The following is a 16,916-nucleotide window of genomic DNA, read 5'->3' as shown; positions in this document are numbered from 1 at the left end:
GCCCGGGATCCTCCCTCTGACAGTGGCTAGCACCAGTTACAGGGAAAGGTGTAAAACTATGGTTAGCACCTCGCTAGTCTTTGACGGGCCTGGCTGTTTTTGTTTTGTTTTTTAACGGATCTGCGAGTTGCCAGAAAAATAATTTAATCTGTCGGGGGTTTTTTTTAACATGAGTCTGAAGATTTGTATGATTATCACAACACACCGGGATGCCGAAGGTTAAAAGTTGCCGTGTCCAGCTAAAGGTGCTGCAGCGTTCCCACTTGGCCCGTTTAAGCGATAACAGATCAAACCTGGGGAAAATACAGCAGCTACCTGCCCGCCACCAGGCAAGAGCCCCGCGCGGGAGAGAAAGTCACGTGGGATGTCTTACCTGTATGTGCGCTCTCTCTAGCTACTGTATGTGGCTGTTGAAGGGGGGGCTGTGGCGTTACCTTGTGGTTGTGGGTCGGGTTGTGGAGGGCTGGCCTTGCGCAGGGGGTGGGTGCTGGGTTCTTTTTGCATTTCAGAAGGGTAACCCTATGTAAAACCCTGCAGTAGCAGATGCTGGATAATTCGCCCTCTCCCCCGCCACCCATAGGCCTCGCCCTCATCTCTACCAGAGCTCAGCTCAAGGCCCAAAGCAGGAGGTTTAACGATCCCTTCTAAATTCTGACCATCTCCTTTAGGTGTTGAGTTCAAATCCAGTCCGGGTTGGTGCAATAGCCTGTGCACAGTGAGTTTGCTTGTTCTCAGCCCTAGCTGGAGGGTCCGAGTCACAACCCACCCCTCCTCCCCCATCATCACGACTGGGCCCTTGTTGGCAGACAGCAGAGAGGCCAGGGATGGACTGGGCCGTGGAGCCTGACTTCCCGCTCTTGCTCCTAGGAGGTAAGAAGGCCCAAAGCACCCCAGGCTGCTAGCAAGCTGAGCCGGGCAGCCATGCAGCCACGGGGCACGTGGCAGAATCCACGGGTTAGCGCTGCGGGGCGCACGCTCAGACTACAGCCCGAGGTGGGAAGTGACACTGAAACCGGCCTTTGCACGGAGCTCATTTCGCCTTTATAGTCAGCCTGTTGGAACTGCGTCTAGCACTGTCTGGGCCATGGCTGCCCAATGCACGGTGCACAAGCGGGTTTGCACAGCTGCTGCTCATTGCAGGACTGCTTTATGCCCGCGGCTTGTTGTAAGGTGCCCAGGTGCTACTCCATGCGTCCGCACTTTGTGCATGGTTGCATGAGGCACGAGCAGCTACTGCAAGCACGCTGCTTTCTGCACGGTGCACACGGCAGCTTTTGCACAACAGCTACGTGGTGCACCAGTGTTTTGCACGGGGCTGCTTGCTGCATGACTGCTGCCTCCCTGCACAGCGCAGCTGCTGCTCAGCGAACAAGGGCAGGTCGGCTGCACAGTCGCTGCATGGTTGCGGCTTTTTCACTGTCCTTCCTCGAGGCCGGGGGCTCACCATCAGCGTGACAAGAAGCAACACCCTCCGGCCACAGGGAGGTCCTTGTGCAAACGTCTCCTGTGACTGAGAAACCACACGCTGGGGCAGCATCTATGCAGATGGGAGCAGAACAGATTTGCATGCTGGGGGAGGGGTGGGGGCTCTAAAACTGGAATTGGGCCTTGCAAGTGTCATCCATTCCTACTCCCCTCCTGGGGTGCTGATCTAGAAGGAGACAGGTGAAATCCCCCTCGCAAGGACCCCGCACAGCTGTGATCATTACCAGAGTTGCATTTCAAGCTCAGCTCTTTTCAGCCCTGGCTCTCAGAGCACTTCATGAAGGTGAGTCACTATCGCTGTCCCCGCTTTTACAGATGGGAAACTGAGGCACAGCGAGGCAACGTGACGGCAGGTCAGCGGCAGAGCCGGGAATGGAACCCAGGTCTGTAGAGTGCCAGGTCAGCACCCTACCCTTTAGGCAACACTGCCTCCTTCGAGACTGCCGCTCCCAGGCTGTGTGGGATTGAGACCCGGCTGCTGAAGGGGCCTGAAAGTTCTTCCCTTCCTCAAGTTGCCTTTGCTGGCAGCTGTGGACTTGGGGGGGAGGAAACCAAGGATACTTGGCTGCTGCCCAAGAACAGAGGCAGAGTACAAGGGGCCTCCTGCCAGAGATTCAGAGAGGGGCAGGAGGCTGGAGAGGCCAGAGAACGTCCCAGCTGCCCGGAGAAAGAGCTCCAGCCCGAGCTGGATGGTCCCCAGGGGCTGCAGGCCCAACAGAGGCGGGGCTGGCCCTGAAAGGCAATGCAATGCCTCCTGCACCGAGAGGAGGCACAGCGGCCCCGATTCCCCATCGGCCGGCGGCTCACGCAGGCCCACACGCCAGCGGGTGTCAAATTCCCCCTTGCGGCGTCGGTAGCGTTTCGCGTGCAAATGACTGTGCGAGGCTCCAGGCAGCAGAGAACTGGGTGGTTTTTCTCCAGGGCCACCCACAATGCGAAGCACAAGCTAAGGGGGAAAGAGACCCACAGCATCTGAAAGTGGTGGGGCGGGCTGGATGTCCTGCCAGGGGACTAGCCACCTTGCACTAACCCCCTGAGTGCCAGCTGCTGCCATCACGTGTCCTGCTCTCAGGGAAGCCCTGGCTGTGAAATGGGCCCTACTGAAAGCCCGTTATTCTGCATAGATTTGCCCGTCTCGAGCCTCCACTCACCATGGAGCCCACTGCACTTTATAAACCTTAACTGAGCCCTATGGTACCGCTGTGATTTAGCCCCATTCCATAGATAGGGAAACTGAGGTGCAGGGAGGGGATGTTCCTTGCTCAAGGTCACACACAGCCAGAGCTAGCACGCATGAATCCAGCCTGATTGCCACTCTCCTGCTCCAACCAGAAGTTACAGAACTGGGGAGAGAACCCAGGAGTCCTGCCCCTGCCCCCCCAACACCAAATCCCTCACTCTAACCACTAGACCACAAGGTCTCCTGAAGGCTTGAATTGAACCCAGTAGTCCTGGCTCCCACTCCCCCCTGCTCTAATCCCAAGAAACCCCATCCCATCCCAGAGCTGAGAGTAGAACCCAGGAGTCCCGGCTCCCAGGCCCCTGCTCCGTACTGTGGGAGTTAGAGGTTTGCTCCTCCTCGCACCAGGGCTGATCTCACACAGTGAGGGTCCTTTTACAGGCTGGAGGAGACAGAAAGGCTGGTTCCCACGGTGCTGTGGGGCTTAACCTACCTTGATCTCCTGCACTAAGGAGCTTGTGCCTCATGCCTGCCCAGTCCGTGCTCGGCCTTGTTTGCAAAGCTTCTAAAGCCGCCCGTGGACACCAAACAGCAGGGAGAACTGAGACCTGATCCAAAGCCCATTGAAGCGAAGGTACTGACTCCTGCCGCCCTGCCTCAACCACTGAACGCAGCCCCCGCCCAGGGCTGGGGAGAGAACCCAGGAGTCCTGCACCCACCCCCATTCCTCACTCTAACCCGTACACCACACTCTCTCCTGACTTCTTTGAACTGAACCCAATAGTCCTGATTCCCAGTCCCTTGCGCCAAGCACTGGAACACATGCACCCCCCTCCCGCCCCAGAGCTAGGCATAGAACCCAGGAGTCCTGACTCCCAGTCCCCTGCTCCAGCCACTAGACCCCACTCTGTCCTGTCGTCCTGAAGGGAACCCTGGAGTCCTGGCTCCCAGACTGGCTCCCGCGATCCGACCGCTACCAAACAAACCTTACACAGAGCAGGGACGAGGCCCCAGGAGTCCTGACTCCCAGTCCCCTGGTAGACCTCACAACTCAGCCTTTCTCCTGCAGCTTTTCTCTGCCCGGAGCTCGTTCCCACGCTGGGCAGTCAGAGAAAGGAGCCACTGAACCAGCTGTGGAGAACCGCCTCCTCTCTCAGCCCTTGTTTGAAAAACCCTTACCCAGCCACGTCTTTTGGCTGCTGATCTCCCTAGAAAAGCTAAACCGCGATGTGCATATAACTCAGCAGCTGCAGCTCACATGGGTTTGGATTCACAGTGAATTCAAGTCAGAAAGCTGGGCTCTGGAGCTGCATTTCCCGCATTCCTGGGGGCTGGGAGGGTGTTCGGAGCCAGGTTCATGACCTGCCCCATCTGTGGAGGGAGCAGCAGGCCTGCAAGTGCAGATCCAGATCCGGATGCCAGCTCCAGGGTGGTTTGGATCTGGAGTCAGGTCCTGGTTGAAGGGGGCATGTGACCGCTGAGGGGCTGCCGGGCCAACTGATTAGCCAGTGGGCATGGGAGCTTTCATGCAGGGCAGTGAAATGTTAAGTGAGGCAGCTGCCCTGCAGTTAACTTGCCAAGCAATCGAGTGTGCTGTTGGAGTGACCCGATGTACTGACCCCTTTCAGAGTAATGCGAGGGCAAAGCGAGCCTCAATGAGCAGCTTTGTAACGCTGCGGGGGTGAGGAAAGGGCTACTTGTGTAAGTTTGTTAAGGCGCAATCAGGAGTATCTGCAAAGTCCAATCAGGTGCAGGACTCCTGAGTTCTGTTCTGAACTCTGGGAAACAAAAGGCTGTGACTAGCAGTTAGAGCTGGGGTGTGGCGGGCACCGGGAATCAGGACTCCTGGGTTCTCATCTCACCGTTGGAAGGCAGGATTGACTAGTGGTTAGAGTGAGGCGGGGCCAGACACCTCAGCCAAATTGTAGAGGGTACCAGGCCAGTCACTGTGGTTTTTATAGCGGCAGCAGCCCGTCTAAAACTCAAATCCTCCAGCTCCAAAACCCAGGCTTTTTGCACGTGAGCTAAAGGAGAATCCTCACTAGCTAGTAGCAGTATAAGGCTTATGACACACAGTCAAACAGTTCTGATTCCATCCAACAGAAGGCAGGCAGTCTCTCTCTTTCTCTCTCTCTTCCACACGTAGCTGGCTCACTATACAACCTGTCAACTGAATGATTCTGGTAACATGTTTACCAATTCTCCCCCAACTCAGATGCCTGTAACTTTGGCTTAAAACTCAGGGCACCTTCAGACTCTGGCGCTGTTAGCTTGCGGTCAGGGGCCACTGCTGAACAGTAAATGCCCGGCGTGACTGAAGTCTGCTAATCTGCTTTATTTAGACCCACTTGTAATCTGCAAGCACCCCTGTCGCCCTGTACGCACTGGCATATTTGAGATAAAGCCCCGGTATCTTACCCCTGGCACTTGTCAGGGTGCTTGCACAATAGGTAGCTTGGGTCCAATCCTTGCCCTGCTGAAGTTAACGTGGGGAGGGGAAATCCCATTGACTTCAGCGGAAGCTCAGCTGAGCAACTCAATGCCTATGGTATCTTATCAGCCCCTCTCAAAGGCGGCCGAAATTCCTGCTGCCCAGGGCTCCCACAGGAATGGGAGCGTTTCAGAGGAAACACGCTTGGTTTGTTTCGTGGGTTTAAGGGAATTAGTTGCCCAGCTCCCAGAATTCAGCACTTCACCGCCATGGGCCTGTTCTCAACATAAATAGTTTTGGCAGCCTTGCTCGTGTGACAAAAATCACTCCCCTGATGGACCCAGCCATGCCAGAGAAAGCCCTAGCTTGTTCCATCTGGGGAACTGATAGAAGCTCTCCCGGCAAAAGAACTCCTCTGCTGGCATAAGCTGCGTCTCCACTGGGAGCTATGCTTATTAGAACAACTATAGCGGCAAACACCGCACCGTAATCGAGGCAAGGGTTTAGACTCCTTTGAAAATCACCCAGCATTCAGGTGGCGGGCTGGAGTCCCAAACCCCTACTTGGATGTGTTAAGGAAGGAGAATCAGGAAATGAAATTGATCAGCCTAGTGAAACTGACCGGACTAGATGGCTGGAGGGAAATTACTAAAAATACACCAACAGCTTTCAATAGGGAAGAGTCAACAAGGCTTAAACTCAGCTTTTGGTGTTAGTCCTCCCAGACATTGTGAGTAATACACAGGGTGAAGAATTCTTTTCAGATATACACGTGTATCCACACCGGGCCCTCAACACCTCACAGTGGAAATAGAACCCCCAGTCTGCAGTTGGGGAACTAAGGGCCAAGCTAGATACAGGCCCAGAGCCTCCAAAGGTATTTAGGCACCTGACTCCCATTGAAATCAGGGTCACCCAGGGAATCTGTGGCAGAGCTAGGAATGGAACCCAGGTGTCCTAAGTCCCAGTACAACACCCTAGCCACTAGACCATCCTTTATTGTTACTAAAAGTCCTGGGGTCAAATCCTGACCCCACTGAAGCCAAAACTCCCATTGATTTTAATGGAACCAGGATTTCATCCTGGTTGGGTTCCCTTTTTTGAGGGCGATTCTCATAGCCAGGGAGAGCTCCTGGGGCAACCCAATGTGCAGGCAGGTTTAACAGCTATGAAGATCTTCCCTGGCTGCCACTGGAATTAAAGGACCCATTTTGGGGATCCAGCAAGAGAAGCCAAAGCCTGAGCAGGGCTTTCTATCCTGCTGCTTGGATGATGATGATATCACGTCATCTACGTACTTCCAGGGCCCCCATTCACTATCTGTCTCAGCGCCCCTCAGGCATTGATGGATTTCTCCTCCCAGCACTCAGTATCATCAGAATTGTCACCCCCATTGCACTGAGAGGAAACAAGACCAGAAGTGGTGTCTTGTCCCGGGACATGCAAGGGGTCGGTAGCAGAGGCAGGGGCTCCTGGGTCACACTATGCTGCCTTAGCCCAAGCATCCTTCTTCCCTCTGGTGATCTCGCAGCCTTTTTACAAAGGAGGGTAAAGATTCCTATCGTCCCTGTACCACCTCGGGCAAGTCGCCGCCTGTCTCTGTGCCTCAGTTTCCCCATCTGCCAGGCAGGGAGAACGATACTGACCCCGCCCACATTAGGCTCTAGGGAGGATGAGCAGCTCCGTGAACGCCAAGTACTATTCTTTGCAACTCCGGCACGGAGAACTGAAGATAACGTGGCTGAGGCTGCTGAGGCAGGGCGGGTAACAAAATCCAAGCAGCCGGACATCTGATCTTCTCCTCTGCGCACTGGGACATCCACAGAGCTACCCATGAAACAGAAGTCCCTTTTTCCCCACTCCCTCCTTAGTCATTCATGCAACATCTGTAAATCTGACCGCAAAAAGTCCTGGAGTGCGACCGCCACCGGCTCCCCCCGTCCTCATGCTTTGGAAAGCTGCAGGGAACGTTGTTTGTAACTTACACTGCTGTGGTGCAGGCCCCGCTTTCCTCTGGCGCCCTCCCTGCATGACCGCTCCGGCAGCTCGCTGTACAAGGGTAGCCCCAGGACCCATTTGCACAGCAGCTCCCCAGCACTGTGCCTAGCCAAGCAGATCCCTAAAAGGTTTTAAGGCTGCTTCTTGCCTGGCTCTCCCCCATTCCACCCCAGCCTCGTTAGCGCTGGAGCATTAGTGCCGCTGAATTAGCTGGCGAGCAGCTGCCAGCAGAGCACCGCCTGGTACGTCAAACCCGGGCTGCTAAAAGAACCAAACACTTTCGCAACTTCCCAGCGCAAGAAACACTCAAGGGCTTAGACTTGCCGCTGTGAGCCATTCCAGCCTCAAGCGATCCAGTCCCCGACCTCAGAGTCCCGGCCAAGATTGACGGAGCCTCTGACCGGGGGCCCGGAGCGAGGCCACGAGACACCTCTGGACTCATCTCACCTCTTTGGACCTGCTGTATACAAAAAACAGACAAACCCATGGATCTGTTGCTCTGTCGTGCAGCACCCTGCACTGTCCCGTGCACTGGTGCAAAGCAGGTCTAACCTGCTACTTAGCGCATGTTTACAGCAAACCCACACACCCGGCGACAGTAGATACAAATATCAAATACTCTTGCTGGAGGGCTGCAATGGGATGCTACTTTTATTCTGAGAATCCAGAACAATAACACACTGGAAACAAACAGAGCGAGACAAAGCCGGCTGCTCCCTGCGGTCAAGAGACCTAACTCCCCCAGCTTGGTCTAGGCTGGTTCTTTCCAGTCTTACTGTGTTAGATTCCCATGTCACTGCAGAGCCCCCGGCATAGGGGTGGGGGACCCTTGCATAGGGGGTGTCATGGATCCACAAGACATGCTAGACCTCTCACCTTTATACAGTCTCTCTGGCAATTTATTTCTTCAGTGCTAGGTCCTTAGGCCTCCACTTTTTGCAAGGGGCCCCGCCGACTCCTCCGAGACTGGGTCTCTGGCTTTAGCTTTCCTGTTTCTCACGGTGGCTCCGAAAAATGCATGAACCTCCTGCTGGAAACTTACCTCTCTTGGGAGGCATACAAGCAGCCGATGTTTTGCAGGGACACAGCGCAGCCTTTGCAGAACAAGCCAGAACCGGAATACAGCGTGGAGGGTCCCTTAGGATAGATTGGAAAAGCAAAGCAAGCCCACGCTGGCAGCATCGCCTACTTCTCGCCCTCAGCCAGGTTTCCACCGGGGTAGGAGTCTACTTATCCCAGGCAGCTCACTCTCCAAGTTTTGTTTCATGCTGCAGTCACGCAACAGAACAAAATGTTTCTTTCTGTTGTTGTTTTGAAACATCCTTTTGCATCCAAGTTTCCTGTAATTTCCTTAACAATGTCCCCAAAAGTTTTAAAACCGAAACAAAATGTTTCAATTTGGTTGAAATGAAATGTTTCAGTCAACCCGCCCCCCCCCCTGAAATTTGTTTGGCAATATTTCGATTTGCTCGTAGTTTTGAAATTTTTCATTTCGCTCCCAGTCCAAAATGCTGCCTTGTCCGACTTTTGAAATGGCTAACAACCTGAAAAGGCCCAGTTCCGTGTGAAACCCGGGATTTGTTTGTAATCTTGGGAGTTTGCTCGAGTTACTGTAAAATCTTTTTCTAAAATGTACCAGCTAGGAACTTGCTCCCTCTGCCGGCTTTGCAGTTTAAGCTCATGGTACTAAGGCAGAGGTGAAAAAAACCAGTACTAGTAAAAATTAGTCAAGTCCTTTACTCAGAGGAAGCTGTAAATGAAGTTCAGGGTCATTTCCCTGGCTGAAAATTGGACGGAAACGGAGGAATCCATCCCAGGCTAGTCTCCGCAATCTCTTGCGGTCCCTCCTAACCCTGTGATTCTAGGATCCCAGTAATCCTTGTGTCAGAGGAAAGTGCAAGACCTCCCCCTACTGGACAGTTACGGGATAATCTGCCCACAGAGGAAATTTCTTCTTAACCGGTTTCAGAGGAGCAGCCGTGTTAGTCTGTATCCGCAAAAAGAACAGGAGGATTTGTGGCACCTTAGAGACTAACACATTTATTTGAGCATAAGCTTTTGTGAGCTACAGCTCACTGCATCGGATAACCCTAACCCTGCCTGAATATCTCCAAGGAGCTGGGCCTGAGAAATCAGCTCATGGTCCAGAAGAGAAGGGTTCATAGCCTAGCCCTGCTTTCGGTAGGACTTTACGTGAGTAATTAAGTGCCTGCATGCTAGGACACTTTACAGAGAGATTAACGGGAAAAAAAAAATCTCAAGATTTCCCCCCAAAGTGTTTCAAAAGACCCAGCCCCAATGAATCAGGCTCGACAAAGCCGAACGTGACGTACGGAGCCGGACTCAGGCAGGATGAGCGCCGGCAGAGTCAGTATCAGATTGAAAAAAAGATTCATTAAATTGGAGGGAAAAGCCCGCAGGAATTTACTGTAAACAGGAAGCTCCACATTACAGGATCTGTTACAGGAGAGGGTGGGCGAGGCTCGGTGGCCTGCGATGGGCAGGAGGCCAGACTAGATGATCACCATGGTCCTTGCTGGCCTTAAAGTCTGTGAGTCTAACGTCAGAGTCGTAGCTGGTGTTTTATTAGCAGTACATTGAGGGTGCAAATTCCAGCCTCTTGGCACCAGACGGCCATGTCCCAAGGAAGCCGTTTTCTGCCAGGAGTCCATCATCTGCTGGATGTTTTTTTGCTCTGCCGAGGGTGCGTGCTGATTTTGGCTTTCAGATCCTAACACTGAGAAGCTGTCAAAGGAGAGCGTGCCAGTGGAAAGACAAAGATGTGTGTAAACATGTCACAGGGAGAAGTGTCCCCTTAGCACGGCAGTCTCCAGGGCTTGCTGTCATAGTCACATATAATACAGTAGATTTTGCTTATTGGCAGCCTCTTGGCTTCCAGCGAGAAGTTGCTATTGTCTGGCAACAAGTGGAAGGCAGATTTGCAAGACAACAACTGGGGAAGGAGGCACTGAAATGTGCCTTCCCTGGCTGCAGCCTTGCAAACCTGGCTTTGGGCAGGGTGGCAGTGGGGAGGGGGCTGCAGCCTGGGTGCCAGGGCTTTCTATGGGGCATGGGGGGGGTCTGTGGGGCTGCACCATACCTATCCCTGTACTCTCCAGGGATCGGGGCTCAGCACGTCCCAGCTCTTCCTTCCCTGTGTATAGTCCCCGGTGATAGCAGAGAAATTCCCCAGACTCCATTTTTGTGTCCCTAGTTTCCATTTGATATAAGCAAGAGTCACTCCACTGATAAGCTCTGGTAACCCCATTAAACGTAGGCTAAAGGTCACATACCAAAAGTAAAGTTGGTGGGAAGAAGAAAGTGGTAAACGACGACTGACAGATCACAACACCGTGGAGTAAATAACGGTTGCAGGACAGGTTTCAGCAGCCGTGTTAGTCTGTATCCACAAAAAGAACAGGAGGACTTGTGGCACCTTAGAGAATAACCAGTTTATTTGCGCATAAGCTTTCGTGAGCTACAGCTCACTTCATCGGACAGTAGCAGAAGTGATTAGAAAGTTCTGACAGGGCAGTAGAAAGGGCAGGGTGTCAGCAGGCCGCTGATAGTCAAGGAGGGAGATGCAGGGACCTAAGGCGAAGACAGCTGGAGAGAGAGCAGACAGCTGAGGAGTTTGTGGAGGGTACGCATGGGAGGGGGGTTGGACAATCGCTGGGAGAGGAGCTGTCGGAGAAACAGCAGCACCCGCAGCAACTGTACCGAGCAGCAACAGAGGGAGTCCTGCCACTGAGGTGAAGTCAGCAGATTAAGCCGCTCAGTTACAGTTATAGCAGAGTCACAGTCTAGTGTTTGGCTTAATGAAGATGTAGGTTCTGTGTGTTGCTTGTAAAAGGAATTGATGTACGGAAGGCAAAGTACAGTTACGAACTGCTGTCAGTGTCTTGTGACAGACGGGCCACCCGTGAGAAGGCACAGCCACTTGGCATCATTTTAGCTGTATGGTTATTGTGGTTTGGGATGTTCTTGAACTTGGAACAAGGGATTTGTGGTGGTGGTGGGGGGGGGAGAATAGATTATTGTTGTATTAGGGGTTGGTGTTTGCACCAGAAAAAGGTGTCTTTGTTTTGGAAAGAATACTGCCGGTGTCAATCATTTATCGGAAGGCGGTATCCGTGTCCTCTGGGGGTACACATCCGAGCTGTTCTGGGGAGCCCCTGGCAAGCCCCAGGTATTTCCATAGCCACCCTGGAAACCCATACTTTAGGAAAAACAGACTGGTTAGTAGGTGAGGTGTTCTGGGGGTGGGGGGGTCCCCCCCAAATCTGTTTTTTAGCTAACACTCAGCAGGGCGCAGCCTGGAGCCTGCAAGGAGAGGTATCGTTCTGCTCCAACTTCCAGGCTGCAGGCCCTGCTCCCCGCTACTGCCCTGCCCACAGCCGCCCCTCCGCTCCTGCACGGTCCCTGTGTAGTAGCTTTGCCGGGCGGCAGCCCCGGGGGGAAGCGCTGAGCACCAGCGACAGGCGGCTTTGCAGGGCTGCCGCCAGGGAAGGCACCTCCCCGCATTTCCTGCCCCAGCCACAGTGCTGCCAACCTGCCCGCAGCCAGGGCCTTTCTTAAAAAACATAAGCTGCTAATAAGCTGCAGGCTGTTGCCCATATCTGAATCTCAGTGCCATTCATGTTAGTGGGAGGGTTAGTGGGATTGGGTCCCGGCCCTCTGTTGCCATTAACCGGCAGGTGCTAAGATCAGGATTGCTATGAAGCAGAATCTGCTATAAGGATTATGGTGTCTCTCCCTGTAGTTAAAGATGGCCAACACTTCCCATTAGAAGTCCCTGCTTCCCATTGCTTGTAATTTTGCTGTAACGGGGATAGGGGCAGAGGGGGTGGCAACTATGGGCTGCAGGGCCACAGAACCGAAAAGACAGTCCCTGCCCCAAGGAGTTTCCAATCAAAGTCTAAGAGGAGAGAGAGCAGATGGGTGCAGACAGACGGGGAGCACAAGGAAACGACGAGCCAATATGGTCAGCGTGTAGGCTGTGGTCTTTGCCCACCAGCCGCCTAACCCTTGTCAATGTTTTCGCAGGCCTCACGGCAAAGGAGGTTTTGAGGGGAGTTCTGAAGGAAGATCCTGGGTAGGTCTGTGGATGGTTACAGGGAGCCTGTCCCAGGTGTGAGGGGCGGCAGGGGAGAAAGCACAAAGGGGCTTGTTAGAAAATGTAACAAGTGGGCGTGGGGGCTGGGATCATGGACTGATGGAGGCAGGCGTTGCCCTTTCAATGCCGAATGAGAGATGACAGGCAGGGTGGGGAGAAGTGGTGAAGGGCCTTGAAAGGGAAAAGATACCAGCACACGGCTTTAGTGTAGCCAAGGCCTCACTGGTCAAACTTGGCCGTGTAGACCAGCCGAGTTTATGGCAACAGGAGCTTTAGTTTTAGTGAGAGTCTCTTCTCTTCTAAAGCTTGGCTCGTTTAAGATGCTAATTGTTTTAGACTGTTTGGGGGATGCCCCTGCCAACCAATCCTGGAAGAGAGAAAGAAGTCTTCAGCTTTTGAGAAGTGGAGTTTGTGGGAGGGTCCTGAAACCTGGTCTACACCTAAAACTTAGGTCAACCTTCACAGCCCTGAGAGATGTAGTTAAAACCCAACCTAAACCCAGTGTAGACACTGCTACGTCAGTGAAGAATTCTTCTGTTGACCTAGCTTCTGTCGCTCGAGGGGATAGATTAACTAGAGTCAGGCTTGCTGAGAAACTCGGTGTAATCAGTGTAGCCTGGAAATACCCTGGTCAGGAGGGAGACACACATGGGTCGCCACCTAAGTTCCCTCTAAGCCGCGTGGCAGGGTATCAAGGGCTGCACAGGTGGGGAGAGGCACCTCTCTCCTGGCCCCTGCCCTGGAGCTGCCGCAGCCAGGGAGAGGCGCCTCTCCCCCGGCGCCCTCACACCCCTACACTCTGCCCTAGCCCTGAGCCCCCTCCCGCACCCCAAACTCCTCACCCCCAGCCCCACCCTAGAGCCCTCACCCCACCCCCCCGCACCCCAACCCTCTGCCCAGCCCGGAGCCCCCTCCCACACTCTGAACCCTCCTTGGCCCTACCCTCACCACACATCACCTCCATATTGGTGCACATAACAAAATTCATTTCACACATGGATGTAAAAAATTAGAGGGAACATTGGTCTCCACCCGAGACAGGCGACAGCTGAGGAGCCTGGAGCCCAGAGTGGGTGACCTGGCTGGACCACAGGGAAGGAGAATACCAGTGCAGTTGCATTGAACTATGGCAACCAGTGCGCTATCCCACTATCCCCCTCCTCCCCACTTCATGGGGTGATGTCAGAAGTGCCCCTTGCATTATAAATGGCAGCTGAAATAATGAGAGGACACAGGCTGGGTAGGTTCTCTGGTGTATTGATTTTGGAAAACAGAAATATTGCAACATTTCCAATTAACAGTACAAGGCCTTGCCAGATCCACCTACAGCAACCAAACCTTAACAGTGACAAAGCCGGGACGTCCCCTGCGGAACAGAGATCGGCACCCAGCAGAGTGGATCAAGGTGGGTGACGCTGAAGGGAGGTGGTGGGGCAGAGGACGGGCGCTGTAGTGGGTACAAGCCTTGGCCAGTGGTAGCGGCTCCATGACAATAAGATCAATAGATACGGGGATTGCGGTGGTTTTATTTTAGTGTTGGATTTTAAAAGGCAACACTTTGCCAACACAACATTGACTGGACAACCCTACGCTGACTCTACTCTGAGCTGCCCTGGGCTCCCCCACCCGGCAATGGTGGAGGAGGGGCATGCGGTGGGCTCAGACAGTGTCATGCAGGAAAACAAAAGCCACTGAGCACAACAAGACAAATGGACTGGATGGATCTTGTTGAGCTGTCTTGATCCATCCCGGGCTCAGACAGGCCTCCAAAACAAAGCAGTTAGTGTAATACAGAGTGGAGAAGAGACCTGTCCTCCTGCAAACCATGTGAGCCCCCAATTCCTTAGTGGACTTGGGGTCTGACCCTGCCCCCCGGTGTGCCCCCCAAACTCCAACTGAAGTCAGCAGAAGGGGTGGGGTGCGACGCAGGATCATACCCGCAGTGGAGAAGAAGCAGCTAGTGCAACCGTAATCACACACAGCATAGCCTCAGTTGGTGACAGTGAGTTCCGGTAAGGCAACGGGGGTAGGCAGGCTTCACACCAGCTGAGGATCTGGCTCACGTTAACTGAGAATAAACCCCACGACCCAACCTGCTTTGCTCAGCCTCTTGGACACCTTAAAGGTCGCTCTGGTCAGGGCTGGTGTCGATATCTGGTCCCACGCTTATAACAAGCACATTCCGAAACTCTCTCTCTTTCTGTCTCCCTGATCGCTCTGCCCTTGGTCTCTGAACTGGATCCTGGGCTATCAGGCTCTCTAAACCGGACTCCTCGTTCCTCTATCATCTCCCTTTCTGATTAAGCTCACCCAATCAGTATCACCCTTTAAGGCACGACTTGGCTGCCTTTAGAAGAAAAAGAAGTGGCATTGAATAACAGCAGTACAGTACGAAAATTAAACTCATCAGCATCTCCCATGGCTATAGCAGTGCAGCAGCTGGTCGGGGAACAGCAGTTAAGCAGAGGAAATGGGACAAAAGGAGAGCGCTTAAGATAATGCCCCCATGCGATTAAACAGAATGTGAAGCTGACACAGAGCTGTCAGTGAGAATCAGGCCCACTGGGTGAAATGTACCAAGGTCTTTTTTCCGCAGTGCTCGTAAGTTACAGTTCCATCCACTCGAAGGCCCCTTCCCGCTGTAGGAGTGACGTAAAAGGGCCTTAGCATATATGAGAAACAGGCCTGATGATCTGATCCTCCTCCTAAAGGATTCTGGGCCTGAACCAAAGCTCACGGACATCAGCGTGAGGCCCACTGACTTCAAGTGAGCTTTGCCATCAGGTCTAAGTGCATGGTTCTGAGAGCAACGCGGCCCCTGGGGAACAGCGGTCAGCATTTCAGCTCTGGTGGCTTTACAGCAGCTAGTCCTACATAAGAAGCTTTGGCCAAAAAATACATCTAGAAAGCTATTAAACGACAATCTTTCTTTTTTTTTTTCCCTTCTCTTTTTTTTGGTAGCCACAATTCTTTCACCTCTTTGGTTTTAGTTTTTAAAAAAATTTAGAAGCTGAAAAAGCTTTTTTTTTTTATAGAAATAGACTTTTTCTTAAAAAAAATCAAAGCATCTTTTAGCATTTTTATATATATATCTATATATAAAATTTCTGCTGTAGAAAAAACACAAAAAAACCCCCCTTTGTTTTAAAAAGGGGGGGGGAAATGGTTCTCTAGGCTTGGGCGGGGGGGGAATAGCATGATATGGCAGGTTGTCAGCAAGGAGAGCACCCTCTGCTGGTTACATGATGCTGCAGTTTTGAGGACCCTGGAGGGAGAAAAGAGAAGATAAATAATTGTTAACGTCTGTTTGCTTCAGTTAAAGGGGAACAGCAGTAGTCATCAAGAAAGTCTATTGCTAAGTACGAATTATTACGTGCTGCAGGTCCCTGGCCCCAGTAGTTCCATGAGTTCTGACTTAACAAGTGACTCCTCTCATTGATTTCATTGGTCTGGCTGGAGGAATACCTGCTTCCGCTTCTGGACAGTGACAAAATGCTCGACAGTTGGAACCTTCCACGAGCCAGATTTCAAGGAACAAATAAGGGACCTAACTTTTACGGGTAAGGAGACTTTGCTTTTCAAATCCATCCCTAGCTCAGGAACTCAGCATGCCTCTCATAGCAGTATTGGAATGATCCCGTAAGTATGCCCAGAAGAACACATCACCGGACATCGGCATTACTAGGAGGGATGAGCTGGGGTGCGGATAAGAAGCGCAGTCGGGAAAGTAACTCAAATGCTTTCCTGATGGACTGTTTTTTTCTCTAAATGGACACCCTATCCAAAATTCTCAATTACTGAGAGACACCGTTATTTGGGGGGAGGGACAGCTCAGTGGTTTGAGCATTGGCCTGCTAAACCTAGGGTTGTGAGTTCAATCCTTGAGGGGGCCATTTAGGGATCTGGGGCAAAAACTGGGGATTGATCCTGCTTTGAGCAGGGGGTCGGACTAGGTGACCTCCTGAGGTCCCTTCCAACCCTGATATTCTAGGAATCTTCACTCATGGATATATTTTGCTTTCCGCCACCAACTCTCTGTATAACGTTTTTCACGAGTAATGTACCCGAATGCATAGATGCTAAATATCTACACTGTATTCTTAAATTCATTCACCTACATTTGGGTTATTGCTGATTATGCACTATATGTACCTTATGACTTTAAAAACAAACTTTGTATTTGTGAATAATCTAAGCACTATACCCAGATGTACACACAAAATTCTTTTAACATTAGCTTTAATAAAAGTTTTAAATCGGTTAAAATACTCAGCTCATATTTTAAGATTGTGACCCTTTAGGGCAGGGAATAATCTTTTCGTTTTGAATCTGTACAGCACAGAACACCCTGGGGTCCCGGTCCATGAGCAAGTGTACAGTAATACAAATAATAATGAGTGCCTTTCATCCATATCTCAAAGCGCTCGATGATCATATAAAAATCATTCTCCCCATTCTATAGATGGAGTCTCTAGAACATTAAATAGTTTGAGAATTAGTGGTAGTATATTAGAATAATAATACTGATTAGAATAGTATTAATTTAATTAACTATTAAAATGTTACTACTAATGATCTCTAATGGTGGAGTATTACAATACTCAGATATTAAGTACTCACATTTAGTTTTGGAGTATTATAAATACTCAATTAGAGCATTAGTAGAAGTAGAATTCATTAGCATTATAATATTATAAATACAGCAG

The 16,916-nt window shown here is 51.8% G+C and overlaps 2 protein-coding genes across 12 annotated transcripts in view; both read right to left on the bottom strand.

Moving 5' to 3' along the window:
- Positions 1–10,539, bottom strand: part of SEMA4A (semaphorin 4A) — a 49,696-nt gene extending 39,157 nt beyond the window's left edge. For 3 of the 8 annotated variants that reach the window (XM_043535391.1, XM_043535383.1, XM_043535389.1), the window contains exon 1: positions 8,137–10,539. The gene's annotated coding sequence lies outside the window, so the exon portion shown is untranslated. Of the gene's footprint in view, positions 1–3,651; positions 3,871–7,081; positions 7,365–7,970 lie in introns of those variants that run through there. The other 5 variants (XM_043535387.1, XM_043535386.1, XM_043535382.1 and 2 more) reach the window with 5 other exon arrangements.
- Positions 10,540–13,451: 2,912 nt separating this feature from the next.
- The window catches only part of LMNA (lamin A/C), a 102,664-nt gene continuing 99,199 nt past the window's right edge, over positions 13,452–16,916 (bottom strand). For all 4 annotated transcript variants that reach the window (XM_043535393.1, XM_043535395.1, XM_043535394.1 and 1 more), the window contains one exon: positions 13,452–15,475. In XM_043535393.1, the coding sequence (XP_043391328.1) occupies positions 15,449–15,475 (27 nt within the window). In that variant the 3' untranslated portion in view covers positions 13,452–15,448. The remainder of the gene's footprint in view (positions 15,476–16,916) is intronic.

The sequence above is a fragment of the Chelonia mydas genome, chromosome 24 (genome assembly GCF_015237465.2).
Source record: "Chelonia mydas isolate rCheMyd1 chromosome 24, rCheMyd1.pri.v2, whole genome shotgun sequence".
Classification (NCBI taxonomy): Eukaryota; Metazoa; Chordata; order Testudines; family Cheloniidae; genus Chelonia; species Chelonia mydas.
This window is presented reverse-complemented; position numbering and strand designations above follow the sequence as displayed.